This window comes from Lutjanus erythropterus, chromosome 14 (assembly GCF_056507025.1).
Source record: "Lutjanus erythropterus isolate fLutEry1 chromosome 14, fLutEry1.hap2, whole genome shotgun sequence".
Taxonomy (NCBI): Eukaryota; Metazoa; Chordata; class Actinopteri; order Lutjaniformes; family Lutjanidae; genus Lutjanus; species Lutjanus erythropterus.
In genome coordinates, this window is record NC_139330.1 from 34,444,377 (window position 1) to 34,458,596 (window position 14,220).

Genomic DNA, 14,220 nt, shown 5'->3' on the forward strand with positions numbered 1-14,220 from the left:
ACACACACACAAACACTTGGGAGCAAAGCTGCTTTTTTGTGACCCCCAATTGTGGAGGATTATGTCATTATGTGTTAATTCAGTGTATACAATTTATCTCTGGCAGACTATGAAGTGGAACGCCAACACCTCTGACTCAATCATCATACAGGAGTAGCTTATTCTCAGTTGTCTGTGTAGACATGTTGATGACTAATTTCTGGGGCTGGTTGCAGAAAGACATCTTAGGTTGGTCTACAGTTTGGCCAGTACTAGCTGAATATAGATTAAAACAGTTAAAACAAGATTTGAGCTCATTTAAGCTGCAGAGATGTGGTTCAATGTAAGGTGCTGGATACTAAAATCTCTTTTCCTTCACATCTCTCACTGCATAATAGTAGCACGTAACAGCTTGGAAAAGCTTTTTTGCTATTGCTTCAGTCATACGTGTTTATAGAGAAAGTAAGGCACAGGTTTTAATGAGGGCAGAGGCTCACAGGCTGCATTCATGACGGCTTTTTAACATTTCATTTACTTTAATTTAGACATTAAAGCCTTGTGAGCATGAGGGATGCTCACCTCTGATTCTCACAGTGAATCAACAGATGCATTTCATCATCAACTTCATTTTTTAACTTTGTTAAGAGTGAACTCTGCTGCCTGGGTTATGTGATCTGACAGTGTGTAGGATTTAGTGGCATCTAGCAGCGAGCACCTCGTCTCCCCCTCCCCCTCCAAGCATGTAGGAGAAACTATGGTGGCTGAGAAACTCACTAAGGCCCTCTCTAGATCTGATAATCTGTTTGTTTTGCTGGTTTTCAGGTGATTACGCACTAATTAAAACAGAATATGGCAGAATATGATTATATATGGCATGCCATAGATCCCATAAAACCTTACACACTGGATGTTTAATTTAGCATTTTAGCATGCTAAGAACAGGAGAAGCTAATTGTCCACCGGTTATGACAGCATCACATTGTGGTTGTGCCTTGGAATGTCTCCGAGATGCTGAAAATAGAGCTGACGTGTGAAGAGCACTCACACATCCAGTGTACAATAACACAGAGGCTAGAATGGCAGCAGATCATGTGACAGCCATGAAAGAGTCTGAAGCCAATACAGACGCCTTCAGTGTTAGATAAATATAATTCTAAATTAAAAAGTTATTACAGTTCATTCTGAGGGGGACACAAATCTCCCTATCAAATTTCATAGCAATGCATCTGATCATTTTAATTTATTCATAACACATAACAAACTAGATATCAAATGAAGCTGTTTCTTTGATCTAAGCCAAAGTCTTTGTGCAACCAGTCCAGGTACTGCCTATAATAACTCCAAACATGTAACATCACTGGGCTTGTGTTTGCAGTCCTAGTTAGCAAATAACTGCGTGTTTTGTGGGGGGAAAAGCAGACTTCCAAACCCATGAACACAATGTCCACCCTCATGTCTCATGCAGTGTGTATTAATATGCAGAAGCCGTTAAGTCTATAGGATAGTGAGCTGGGCTGCTGTCATGGTGGATGCAGCAGCTTTTGTTCCTGAGAAGCTCTCGGTGAAGTTACTCCTGTTTAACGTCTCCCTTCAGCTTCCTCTTGACTCGGGAGTATGGGCTCAGTGTGTCGTCCATGATGAAGTCATACAGGACCTTCACCCACGACGTGTACTGAGGCAGGTCGTCGTAATACTCTGCTGCTATTTTCTTCACCTGCAGACCAACGACAAACAGGACAATAAACACTGCTGAATGATATCTCAAGACAAGAGTTTAAATTTCACAGAGCCATTTACAGTTTACACAGCACACAGTTTACACACACAACTTTACACAGAATGCTGTCATGTGTGAAACACACTTTCACTTTTGTTTCCACTGAAGTAGGGTTGGGTGCTGGTGAAGTGGTTGACAGACATGTGACTGATGTGAGCTGATACAGGTTTGATACATTTCACCAAGTTACATTTAACACTTTTAAAAGCATTTTTATAAATGCAAGAGCTATTTCATGTTTATACTGGCATAAAAGTACCTTAAAGTTCCTAATTAAGTGTGTTCTTGCACTCAACCAAGCACTAAATGTCCTGTCCTCAAGCCAGGTCTTGCTGAACTTTCTCTTACCCATATTAGATGAAAGTAACTAGAAAGAAAGTATTTTAACTTGTTACTTCTACAAGTAATTATTTTGTTTTATGAGAGGAGGCACCCCGTTGGCCCACAAACCACATGGTGACACACTCGCTGGGTGTGATCTGACAAATCCTGACTGGGCTGCACAGTTTGCATTAGTGGTTACTGTTTCCTTGTTGATTTTGTTTTATAGTCAGTACAGTGTGATCAATACAAACTCTTCCCTTAAACACATTTTAAAACAAAGACTTAAGTTGATGCAAATTTATAAAAGTAACACTCATTTTATAATTTGATCAATTTTTACATTTTTAGACATTTAAAGTCCTAAAATTCAGATCATTGCATTTTAGACTTTTTAAAGATCTGTAGATATCAAATATGTCACAAAGAAAGCTAAACTAATTTTGTAATTCTGCTAATGTGACCCTTTTCCAAAACCCTGTGTAGTAGCTGGACTGTGTTGTATAGTAATTCTATATCTAAAAAATTCAACAGCTGTGTCTCTTTCCAGAAATCATGACCTGGTTACTCAAGATAATCCACATACCTTGTGAGTTTTTTTCATGCAGGAACAGTTTTCTCTCTGCTGAACAACGCCCGCTAACTGCATCACCTAGCTATCTGAGTGGTGGACACCATTAACATCCTGGGCCGTCACAAGCACAAGCCCCTCGTCCATGAGTAGATGCACACTTCCTTCAGCACGGTGAATCGGTTGGCGGGTGTATTTTGGTAGAAAGAAAACACATGAAACTGCTCACAACAAAGTCTGTGGATTATCTTGAGTAACCGGGATGTGAGTTCTGTACAAACACTGCTGTTATGTTTTTCAAGTGTATTTTTTGGTGCTTTGAGCACCACAAGCTGAGTGCCATCTAGTTCCATTATGTTGGAGAGAAGGCAGACATCTCTACAGCTGATATCTCCAAAACTCTGCAATTCACACTAAGACTATCTACATGGATAAATAGTTCTACAGGCAAGAGGGAAAAAAGGTGCTCTCTCCCTTTAAAATAAAGTGTTACCAAATGCACACACTGTAAGACTGCAAATAACTCCCACCAAGAAAAATCTTGCACTGTTGTCTGGTCTCGAGGGTGTACTCAATGAACTGGTGTATCTGAGTGTGACCCTTGTACAGCTTTTTTCTATCGTGCCTCACACACACTGGATGATGCATCTACAGCTCATTAGTCAGTATACAATCAGTGTTTTATAGCCTGTCTTATCTTTACTGCTGAAGATTAGTTTTATTTTACTTCTCTTATTAGGCAATATATAGGTGCCGGTAAAATGTACAACTTTTCAGCTATTTACACCCAGCCCTCTAGTTCCGCTATTACGAGTGACAAAGTCTGTGTCAAAAGGAGGTGGCAGTAGATGGATGGGTCAAACACAAGACTTTCACCCAGGAGACCACGGTTAGAGAACAGTGTGAAACCAAAAATCAGCTTTGACTTTTTATTTTCAGACTTGGTTGACTTACAGCGCAATTGACTGCGGCACACACACACTGGCAGCAACAATTTGTGTAGTTACATAATAGGGTAGATCTTCCCACTACTATGTCTAAAGTTCCTGTGATTTTAATGCATATTTTTGCATTTATTTGGAGAAATCACAGCCTGTGCCCCTGACAGTGATTTGTGCCATGCTCAGTAAATCTCTTTTGTCTATAGAATCGCAGAGGAGTTTTTTTATTTCAGGTGGCCAAGGAAAAAAAATGACTGAATATCCTTATTGCGTTTACTTTTTACCGTGGCATCGAACTGGGAATCATTAGCTTTTTACTTCTGGTGATTGCATTTATGCTATAAGTTGTTTGTTGTTTGTTTCTGAAGATTACCAAACATTTAAGTAAATACTTTTGTTTGCTACAGAGCTTATTTCCTGCACTAATCCAAAATACAAAGGAAAAATAAAATAAGGGTTCTGTGAAACACCAGTCTTTAACAGTAACAGTGTTTGCACAACCTGTGTTTGTCAGAGTCTTTAGTTAAGCTGCCTGCCTTGACACATCTGTCTCCACCCAAATCATTTCTTCCTTTCTACCCTCGTGGAAATGCAGCTGACTCCACTCTGACTGAACAGTGTGCCAACCTGTGGGTAACAATCAGCCAGTTGTACTAACCATAGGCAGCCTGCGTCCGGGGATGCTGGGGAAGTCATGATGCTCATTGTGGTAGCCCACATTGAAGGTAAGCAGGTTGAGGGAGCCGTAGTAGGAGTAGGTCTCATGGCCCTTGAGGAACATGTAATGTTCAGCTATGAAGTGACCAGAGATGGGGTGCAAACCCATCCCCAGCATGGAGCCGGCCAGCATGTAGACCACAGGCTTGGCCCCCCACAGCCAGTAGAGCAGGACATCAAAGGTGAGCTGGCAGACGACATTGGTTATCTCCAGGCGAGTGATGGGTTTAGGGTTGATGCAGAGGGGCCGGATGGCGTAAAACAGTGGCTGCAGAATAATCCAGATGAACTTGCGGAAGCGTGTGCAGAAGAACCAGCCTTCAAACTCAGTGGGAATGTCCACATCTACACCGTCTCCTCCCAGGTAGCGATGATGGTCCAGGTGATAACGTTTGAAGGAGGCGGAGTACGGCAGGCCGATGGGAAGGTTGGCAAATATGGCAAAGTAGCGGTTCCACATGGCCTTGTTGTTTCCAAAGGCCGTGTTGTGAGACACCTCATGAATAGCGAGGGTCATTGAGTGGTTGATACAGCTGCCAAAAGCATAAGTCCAAAATAAAACCCACTTCCAGTCCAAGTCTTTGACCAGGTAGAAAGCTAAAAACTGTACAAACACCATCGTGCACACAACCCACTTCAGCCTCGGGTCAGGACCCATCAAAGACTTGATTTCTGGGTATTTGGCTGCAGGACAAAAACAAGAGAATCAGTGAACATTCAAAACTAAACTTCATATCAGAGCATCACATTTCACAGGATAACAGACACTTAAAATGAAGGAATTTAGCTATTGTTTCCATTCAAAACGTGTACAAGTGAAAAGAAAGATTTTGATACAATGTTCAGAAAATTATATAAACTATAAAAAAATGAGCAAACTTTGCACAAAAAGCATTTCACTGTAGCTGAGTCAACTAGAGTACTGATTGGCATCTTGAGAAGTGTATTTTGCTATTCAACTATTCTCTGATAATACAGAAGGAGGAAAGCAAAATAATTCACCCACAGTGCATGTTGTCTCACAAAGTCACTATACACATGTACTGTACATAACATTGTATTATTCACGTACTTCAGTTGAATATTGTCCAAGGTTTTACTCCCAGGCATTTTTACAGAATTTCACCACTTAAGGACTGCAGAGCTCTTTGCACCAAAGCTCTGGAGTGCTTCCTTTCATTTCTAAAGAAAATCTTAATGAATAGGAAGGCCCAGGTGAAAAGCTTCAAATGGAAACTCCTCTGCGAAGCTTGTAATTACTCAGAGTTTGACATTAACCACGAACCAATGGCCTGTGGTCACAAAAAGTTAACTCTGTGGCCACCAAGTGTTCCATATATGGCCCCCTGTGGCCACCGAGTTTTATCTCCATACTGCGAGCCTTCACCAACATAATGTTGCAGTTCCACAAACATCCAGATTCTTTTGCATCTTTGAGTTCAACACTTTTCAAAAACAGTAACTTGTTGCCAGCTGGCTACCATTTACAAAGCCTACTGAAACCGCTAACAAGGTCCTTACAGATAAACCCAAAACTATGAAAAACAAAATGGTGATGAAAATATAGGAGTGAATGGAAGCACAAGCTTAAGTAACTGGAAATTGAATCAGAAACAATGCCTTCAAGGAACATCACATTAGAATTTATAGGAAAAGTGGACAACACAAATGTCACAGTTAAAGGACACTGTATTAAGGTGTATTAAATTGCCTTTCCTGTATTGTTTTTACATAAGTTTACATTTGGACCACTAAGTGTACTTTAGGGGCTCGGTGGCCTGTGTGGCCAGTGCTTAAAAATACTAGTGCCTTTGTCTGACAAATGCATAGTTTATTAGTGTTTAAGATACACTTACACTGATTTTTAGTATTGGGTCAAGGTGTTCCTCAAATGCTCTACTATAGTACTTCATACTTCTATGACCATCTTAGATGTTTTCCTATAGTGAACTAATAAATGACAAATCATAAATTTACTGAATGCTCTTTGGTTGTATAACTTATAAATCAATTCATGTATTGTAAGTTATCTAACCAACAAATATTAACCTGTATATAATCAATATTTATGGACAGTGCTGTCATAAAAAAGAGAATTAAAGAGACATCAAGAAAAATGAAATACTATCATTGTAAAAATGTCATTTTAAAATTTATTTGTAATGAAGATATAATGAGCCTTCAAATACCCAGATATGTTGGGCCGTGTGTTGGTAGGTGCAGCTCTTATCAAGTTTTGAAAATGCAGTCTGACATGTCCTGACAGACCTTGCAGACAGTTGATATATTGCGACTCTCACTTCTTTAACTAGGGTCACAGTGGAGATATAGACTGTAAGTATGCAGTAAATACTTGGACCAAATCTTTGTTATCTTAATCACTGATAACAGACTGAAGAACAGTAAACATGTAAGGGGATTTCAGGTGACATGCTGAAGTCATTCAGCTCCCAGTCTTGTCCCACATGTTCAGGTGTCACAATAAAAGACTTTGAGCAGTAATTCACCAGACTAGTAGGGTCGGATTTCTATTAGCTAGTGCTAATTATTACTAGCCCAGTATTCAGGCATGTACCTTGTCCCTACATTGTGGCATAGGCAGAAGGGGACAAAACTCTTAAGGCCAAAATGCACTGCAGGCTTCATCTGACATGCGTCAATAGACTGTTCAGTACCATCAGGATTTATCATCAAAAAAGTTTTATATCAGTCGGCACTTCACATACGATCCCCTCCCTCCCTCCTCTCTGCTGTCCCTCTCTAGATCTTCATAGTTATGATTAATCGATGGGGTGTAATTAAATATTTATAAGTACACAAATGGACTTGGAGCAAAAAAAAAAAAAAATCACACACTGCTGAAGTGTACAGTAACATTATGTTTCACGATCATAACAAGTTTTTATATCAAGTCAGCACATTTGTCCATATTCACACACTCTCTCTCTCCCTCCCTCCCTCGGTAGATTTTTTTTAAAATCTGCTTTCAGGTGGAGCTAAAGCTCCATCAGCACTTGCTCCTCACGTCCATGCCTTTTTTAATTCCATTTAACTCTTCTCAAACATGAACTGCAGCTGCAGATAAAAAAAATGAAAGTAATATTTTATGATTGTAATATTTTAACATGGCAGTCTGGTTGTCCACATCACTGGAGGCAAAAATGTAATGGTTTAAATTGGTTCAGGTCATGGGGTCAGACTTGATTCTTCAAACACCAGACTATTGTCAACCATCTCCAATGATAACAGCTATGTTTTATCTGTTCCCAACTGCAAGACATTGCTGTTGAAATGTTTTCTCAGACACAAACCAAGCTGGGAGCTGGTGTGTTTGTTCAATATCACTGTGGAAAAGGACACAAATTCAGTTGGGAGTGAACGGCTGACCTCCCACATACTTGCACATACTGCACCAGTCAGTCTGCACAGAACTGATCCTGCTGCATACAGAGAACTAAAAGATCTGAGCTGTATTTGACATCTACTGACCACTGCCAGGCAACTTCAGGTTTATAGGCGAGGTGTTTTAAGTGCTGACTGTCTGTTGCTCCAAACTAGTCCTGCAGATGTATCTCCATACCACTGTGTTAGTGCTGGAGAAAAGTCTCAACACATTGCCATTCTGCTGGAGTAGAAAAAAAAGCTCTGGTTTGTTTGTTTTTCTTTAAACCAATCACCAGTTGTCTTTGCATCAACAGTGGTGATAAGGCAAAGTAAAAGAAAAGGTAAGAGTTTGTAGCCTCTAAATACTATTGCCAACCAAGTGAGGGCTAGCGCATTTGCCATTTTCAGTGTGCAGGTTGTTTCATGGTGCGACAGGGACTTTCAACAGTAACATACAGATAGTGGAACGGTAGAAGGACGCAACCTGAAAAATGCAACAGAATAAACAAAGCTGCAAAACTGCTCAAACCTGTACTCATATCAATACTAACAATAAAAAGGTCATGATTAATACAATAAAACATAATGATGAATATTGAATACAATCTTAATCCAAAATAAAAACTTGCGTCACGCCAGGCTTTAGCCACTCAGCCATTAAAACTTCATCTGCTTTGAAGAAATGCAGAGAACAAAGAAGGCCTCCAGGCTACATGTAGGCTGTGCATACTACCCACCTAACAACCAGGATGTTACAGAGGAAGGACAAGTCCTAGCAGACAACACGTCCTCTAATTTATTTTTTACAGATCCTTGGTATTTTGTTCAACACAACAAGGACACAAATTAATCAAGTCGATCATTAAGAAATATTGCCAGTATGCCTCAATAATAAAGAAAAAGCTGAGTAATGTTTGACATTTTTGAATACTGTTGCTGGTACAATATCTTGACAGGGTACCTGAGTTGCAGTACCAATGCCAAAAGGCTAACATGTCCCTGACCATATGAAGTTCTCTACAAACACCCTTATTATAATTTAACCAAGGAGTAAAATAAGCAAATATCTGAGATTCAAATATTCAAAGATAATATTCTAAACATATGACCAAGTTAACAAGACTAAGAATCTGACCAAACATTTAATGCCAGCTTTCAGCATGGATATAATTAAAAATGTTTGGAGGTTTCATACCCAGATCCAAATAAACTTAAAGGAAGTCATTGAATAAATGACACTTGGTCCTCTACTTCAGTGGAAACACATTCACAGCAAACTTACTAATCTGTAATGTGTTAGTCCCTGAGAGTCTCCCGATACAGCTGCATTCAATATGTACTAACATGAATAATTCAGCCCAGGAGACAGCTCTGTTGTCAATGACTATCCTTTATCCATGGATCTGGTCTCACTCTCAACACAATGGCACTACTTTGTGTTGACCTATTAAGTTAAGTGTCTGTTATGCTAACAGCAAAAAGCAATTACAGTTACAAAATCTGTACAGAAAATGTACTTCAATCATCCTAAACTAAGTCCTGGTCCCAGGGGACTTAGGCAGACCACCTGATTTCCACAAAGGGCCCTTTGACACAAAGGAGGCCTTTTGTTTGCAGCAATAAAAGGAGAACTGCATACCGGACTGCCCCTTAAATTCAATGAGGTGACTCATCTGTCATAGATCCTCAGAAACATCGACAGCATCTCAGTTCAATTGTCAAGTACCCAATTTTTATAATTTCTTCTTTGATAATGTTCATACAACAATACCAGCTTACAATGATACTTTTATTATCCATGTCCTGATTATTTTCTTAATTAATCAATTAATCATTTGGTCACATCATCACAATTTACTACTGACCCAGTGGAGATCTTCAAATGTACTGTTTCATCCTACGAGTAGTCAAAAACCCAAAGATATTCAGTTTACTATGATGTAAGACAAAGAACCTGGAACCATAAATGCTTGGCAATTTTGTTTGAAAAATTACTTTAACAATTAATTGATTATTAGTATGATACTGAAGATAATCAGTCGATTGATTGAGCAAAAGGATTTTGACTCGGACTAAGAAACGTGACCACATCAAATTGGTCCTGCCTTCACAGATCACTGGTGATCTGTTGCACTTAGAATTCATTTTGAGAGATCATTGATTATTAATCCTGATGTGAAAGCCTTAAAGGGTCTAGCTCGGCGTTATCTGGCAGACCTTTAGTGATCTTTGTCCCTTCCTGCCCCCGAGATCCTCAGATGCCTCATAGCTGGTTGTTCCTGAATCACTTTCAAAGATCAACTTTTCATTGGCTTGGTAGTTTTCTTCTCCTTGTGTTTTATATTGTGTTTAGTTTTTATGACTTCTAGTTTGTCATCTGTGTTTTCAATATGGTGTTTTTACTGTAAAGCACTTTGGAACTGTGTTTTGAAATATTCTTAATAAATAAGCGTTATTAATAACATCATCATGAACAGAAAATTTAACTAGAATAATCGGTTACTATTTTGATAATCGATTCATCAGCAGCAGGGCCCAAAATTAGCACCAGACAAATTCTCGTAAAATATCAAGTGGCTGTTAGATCTGCTTTACTCACCAGCCAAAAAAACAAATCAATGTTAATCAACTGAGTGGCTGCTACACTTTGAACCTTCACTAGCTATTCAGCTGGTGAATAAAAAGTTCTTGAACCTTGGGTTTCAGTACTTTTTCAAGCAAACAAGGTCTCAAATGTCCTGTATAACCGTCTTGTAATGTGCATCGGCTCTCAGTTGCCTCAACAGCGGCTACTTAAAATATCTCTCAAAAGCCAAGAAACCACCAACTGAGGGACATTTTCAACACCCGGCATGAGAGTCAGACTTGTCTTAGCCTGTCTCCCGTTATGGTGTAACGTTAGCCATGTATGGCAGCGCCTGAACCGTTACTGCGGCTTCACTGAGAAAAGCTCTCCTCAGAGTTGTGTCATTCAGGGAGTGGCGAGAGAACTACTGTTGCCCTAACATTGCTTTGCTAACGTTAATTAAGCTAACTAGCTGCAACTAGCTTCTACATATATAAGCTAACTAATTATCCAGAGTTCATTAACAGCCATTGCGGTGGCTGTCACGCAGTCATTAAAAGGGAATAAACCATTCATAAACATGAATCCTAACCTGTAATTGTTAGCTACAGCAGCTAGTTAGCACTTGAAGCAAATACAAGGGCGGATGTAGAACCGTTAGCTTTAACTGTTAGTTAGTTATGTTAGCATAACGAGTCAGCTATCTAAGGTTATTATGGAGGCAGTAACGCTGCAAATATGCACGCACCATTACACGATAACTAATTCGAAATTGCTACCAATATGAGTTCACAAAGTTGTCTTTAAGTTAACTATAGGTTTGTCCAAAACTTGCTAACAGATAAGCTAACTCACCCAGGATCTCTTTTCTCCTGTCGGCGTGCGGCTGGTCCGTGTACACCCACTCGTAGTCTTCACGTGCGACCCGGTTCCCCATTTTTTAAATTTCTGTTTGAAAACCTTCTTCGACAAGTATCCAGACACCCCGAGGTTGTTTAAAAAGAGAACTTTGCTGGTTCTCCTCTGTTTTGCACTCCTCCTCTCCTTTCTGCTGACTGAGCCCGGCTCCTGGCAGACTGACCTGCCCGAACATCAGTCGGCTCGGCCCCCTGGCTGCAGCTCCTCCTACCGGCAGCCCTGACGCTACATAACATGTTCAACACGGTTACATAACATGCTGCTCCTCAGCTCAACATCCGTTTATTCATAGATATGTTCAGCCATATTGCACCCATATTGATATGAAACAGTAGGGTCAACACAGGCCTTACCAATTCTGGGTCACTGGAGAGGCTCTGCTATTCTAAATGTGACTGGACTTTGATTAGGTTGAAAAGTTTTTGCAACTTTTTTAGAATTGGGGTTGTATTTTCTTCTCATTTTTCTTTTCTTTCTTTCTTTTTTTTTTTTTTTTACAAAATCCTTTCAGTTATATTATTTTTATTTATTTTTTTTGCACTACTACACTACATTATGGTCTAAAATATAAAAAAGTTTATTATTGCGTTATTATTATTTTAATGTCAGTGGGAATCGGGGCTAAAGGCTGGCAGCATTAGTCACTGTTCACACAGACATTTACCCTAGGGCTAGTAGAAGTGCAGTGTGAATTGTATAGCCCTGGGCATAGGTTTACCCTGGGTTAACAATGAGTGTATGTGTGTGTGAATAGGGGCTAAATGATCATAAGTGCTATGTAAGCTCAATGTATTTATCCATTTACATTTAATGTTGCAGCTGCGTCAGTCCTGAGTCTCCCTCTGAACAGAGAGAGGGTGATATACAACAGCTGAGAGTATTCCCCACCAACAACAACAGAGCTCAGTGTTCAACAAAGCAGAGCACTGTCCTCCAAATAAGGCTCAGAGGGATCTCATCAAGCCTAACTGGTACAGCTGGGAGAGTGTAATCATGTGGAAAGCCAAGACAATTACTGTCAAAGGAATTCATTGTTATTCTCCAGTTATACAGGTGTAATTCATAAGTTTAACACCTCTGAAAGAAACAGTCTGTGTTATTGACAGGGGTGGAAGCAACTAACTACAAATGCTCAAATTACTGTAATGACATATTTTTTGGGGGTTCTCGTACTTTGATGAGTAGATTTTCAAGTCTATACTATATATTACTCATACTTAAGTATTATTACACAATGTAATCTACTTAGTTACAGTTAAAATAATAGTTGAGTACTGAGTACAATTTGAATTAATATGCAAACCTTTCATCTGCAATTTAGTGACCAATAAGACTATCTAAACTTAAACTCTACTAATCTGAACTTAAAGAAAAAAGTGACAAAATCCCACAGAAAACATTGAAAATGAAAAGTGTTTTGTATCTAATAAATTATTAATGATTAATTGATTGTTCTTGTTTTCAAATATGGGTTAAGGAAAATGCAGTTAGAAGTGAAACAGACTGAAGATTTGGAGATTTTATTCCACTTCTGGGGTGTATTTGTCACTTCTCATTTTAAGTTTAAGTTTATTTATTCAACACCAGGCAAAAGATGAGGTGTAATTACTACCATGGCTATTGATCAAATATCCACTACTTTTTTAACTGGTTCATTTCTTACTCTAAACCTGTGCTGCTGCAGCATTTTGTTTTGTTTGTCGTTTCTACCTCCTGGTTTTCATTGGCCTGTTTGCCAGCAGTTCACTGTATTGGCTACTAAAATGCATATGAAAGGTTTGCATATTAATTCAAATTGTGCTCAGAACTCAACTATGATTTTAAAAGTAATTAAGTACATTACATAGTGTAATAAATGTTTAAGTACTTCCGAGTAAATGTAGAGACTTGAAAATCTACTCATAAAAGTACAAGTACCCCAAAAAACTACTTAATTACAGTAATTTGAGCATTTGTAGTCCGTTACTTCCACCCCTGAATACAACTGACTGAGTTTTTTATAAAGTGTTTGTATGAAATATTATAGACCAGAACCATTTGGGCAAAAAAAAAAAAAAGAAAAAGAAAAAAAGAAAAAAAAAAGAAAGAAAAGAAAACTCTGTCTGGAGCTGCAGCTAATAAATTCTCTGATAGATGTTTGTTTTAGGTTTGACATCCATAGCCTTGGGAGACTAAAGACTAGCCACCAGCAAAATTTAGGACAAGTTGCTGAATCATAGACGTAGGCTATGATGCACATTTTAGTCGACAAAATTCGGAAAAAATGTTTAGTATATACTATAAAAAGGAAAAAGTTGAAAAAACTCAAACTTTCAAGGCAACTTACTTCAACAGGTTTGTTGAGTTATGAGCCCAACTCAAACTCTTAAGTTTCTAAAATGTTTTACCAACTAATAATGTTTTGTCATGAAGATTTACTTTTCTTCTCTAGGTTAACTTGAATCTGAGTTTTCAAAACCCCCCACAAATTGTATTTCGAAAATTGTGTAGTAACCTCACTGAAGAGAAAGTAAATAATGCTTAATAATTTAAGATTTTCAATTACAACTATTTAATTTTCAGGCATACAAATAATGACAAATCACAACTTGGTTTCTCCAAGTTAAAGAAGAAAAGTAAATAATCTCAAAAAAACATAAAATTTGGCAAATTCTGTTTAGTTTATGTCAAAACCTAAGAGGTCAAGTCTTGTAAAGGCAGCTGACTTGAAATGATGAGTTTTCTCAGCTTTTTCCAATTGAAGAATGACTTTAAGCCTACAACAATAACAATACAACATTATTCATTTCCATACAGTTTTTTGTCAAAGCCACAGGGAGCCACTGGAGAGGGGCAAGAGAACTGCATGTTTTAGACACATGCTGCTGTTCCTCTTCAGATTATCTAAGTGTAGGGCTGCTGCTGTACAACACAAAAACAATGGAACATTTCCTGTTTTGTTCCACAGGAAGTTAAGGGAGTGAGAAAGTAATTACGCTGGACAAGAGTTCTTAACATTATCATGCAGCTTTTTTTTCATCCAGCGTCACTTTTCCTGAAACAACAC

General features: G+C 38.7%; 1 protein-coding gene across 1 annotated transcript; it reads right to left on the bottom strand.

Annotated features, from left to right (window-relative positions):
• Window positions 1-214: 214 nt before the first annotated feature.
• Window positions 215-11,372, bottom strand: degs1 (delta(4)-desaturase, sphingolipid 1). The gene is made up of 3 exons (XM_084735756.1): window positions 11,112-11,372; window positions 4,248-4,990; window positions 215-1,693 (listed from the first exon to the last, which is right to left on the bottom strand). The coding sequence occupies exons 1-3, from the start codon at window positions 11,191-11,193 to the stop codon at window positions 1,547-1,549; spliced, it is 972 nt and encodes a 323-aa protein (XP_084591882.1). The 5' UTR covers window positions 11,194-11,372; the 3' UTR covers window positions 215-1,546.
• Window positions 11,373-14,220: the final 2,848 nt, after the last annotated feature.

What these genes read in the sequence shown, in the direction of transcription:
- degs1 (XM_084735756.1), bottom strand. Translation starts at nt 11,193, where the DNA reads ATGGGGAACCGGGTCGCACGTGAAGACTACGAGTGGGTGTACACGGAC. An exon ending in CAGGAGAAAAGAGATCCTGG is followed by an intron (nt 4,991 to 11,111) that starts GTGAGTTAGCTT and finishes TTTGTCCTGCAG; the next exon opens with CCAAATACCCAGAAATCAAG. An exon ending in CCGGACGCAGGCTGCCTATG is followed by an intron (nt 1,694 to 4,247) that starts GTTAGTACAACT and finishes GTTGGTCTGCAG; the next exon opens with GTGAAGAAAATAGCAGCAGA.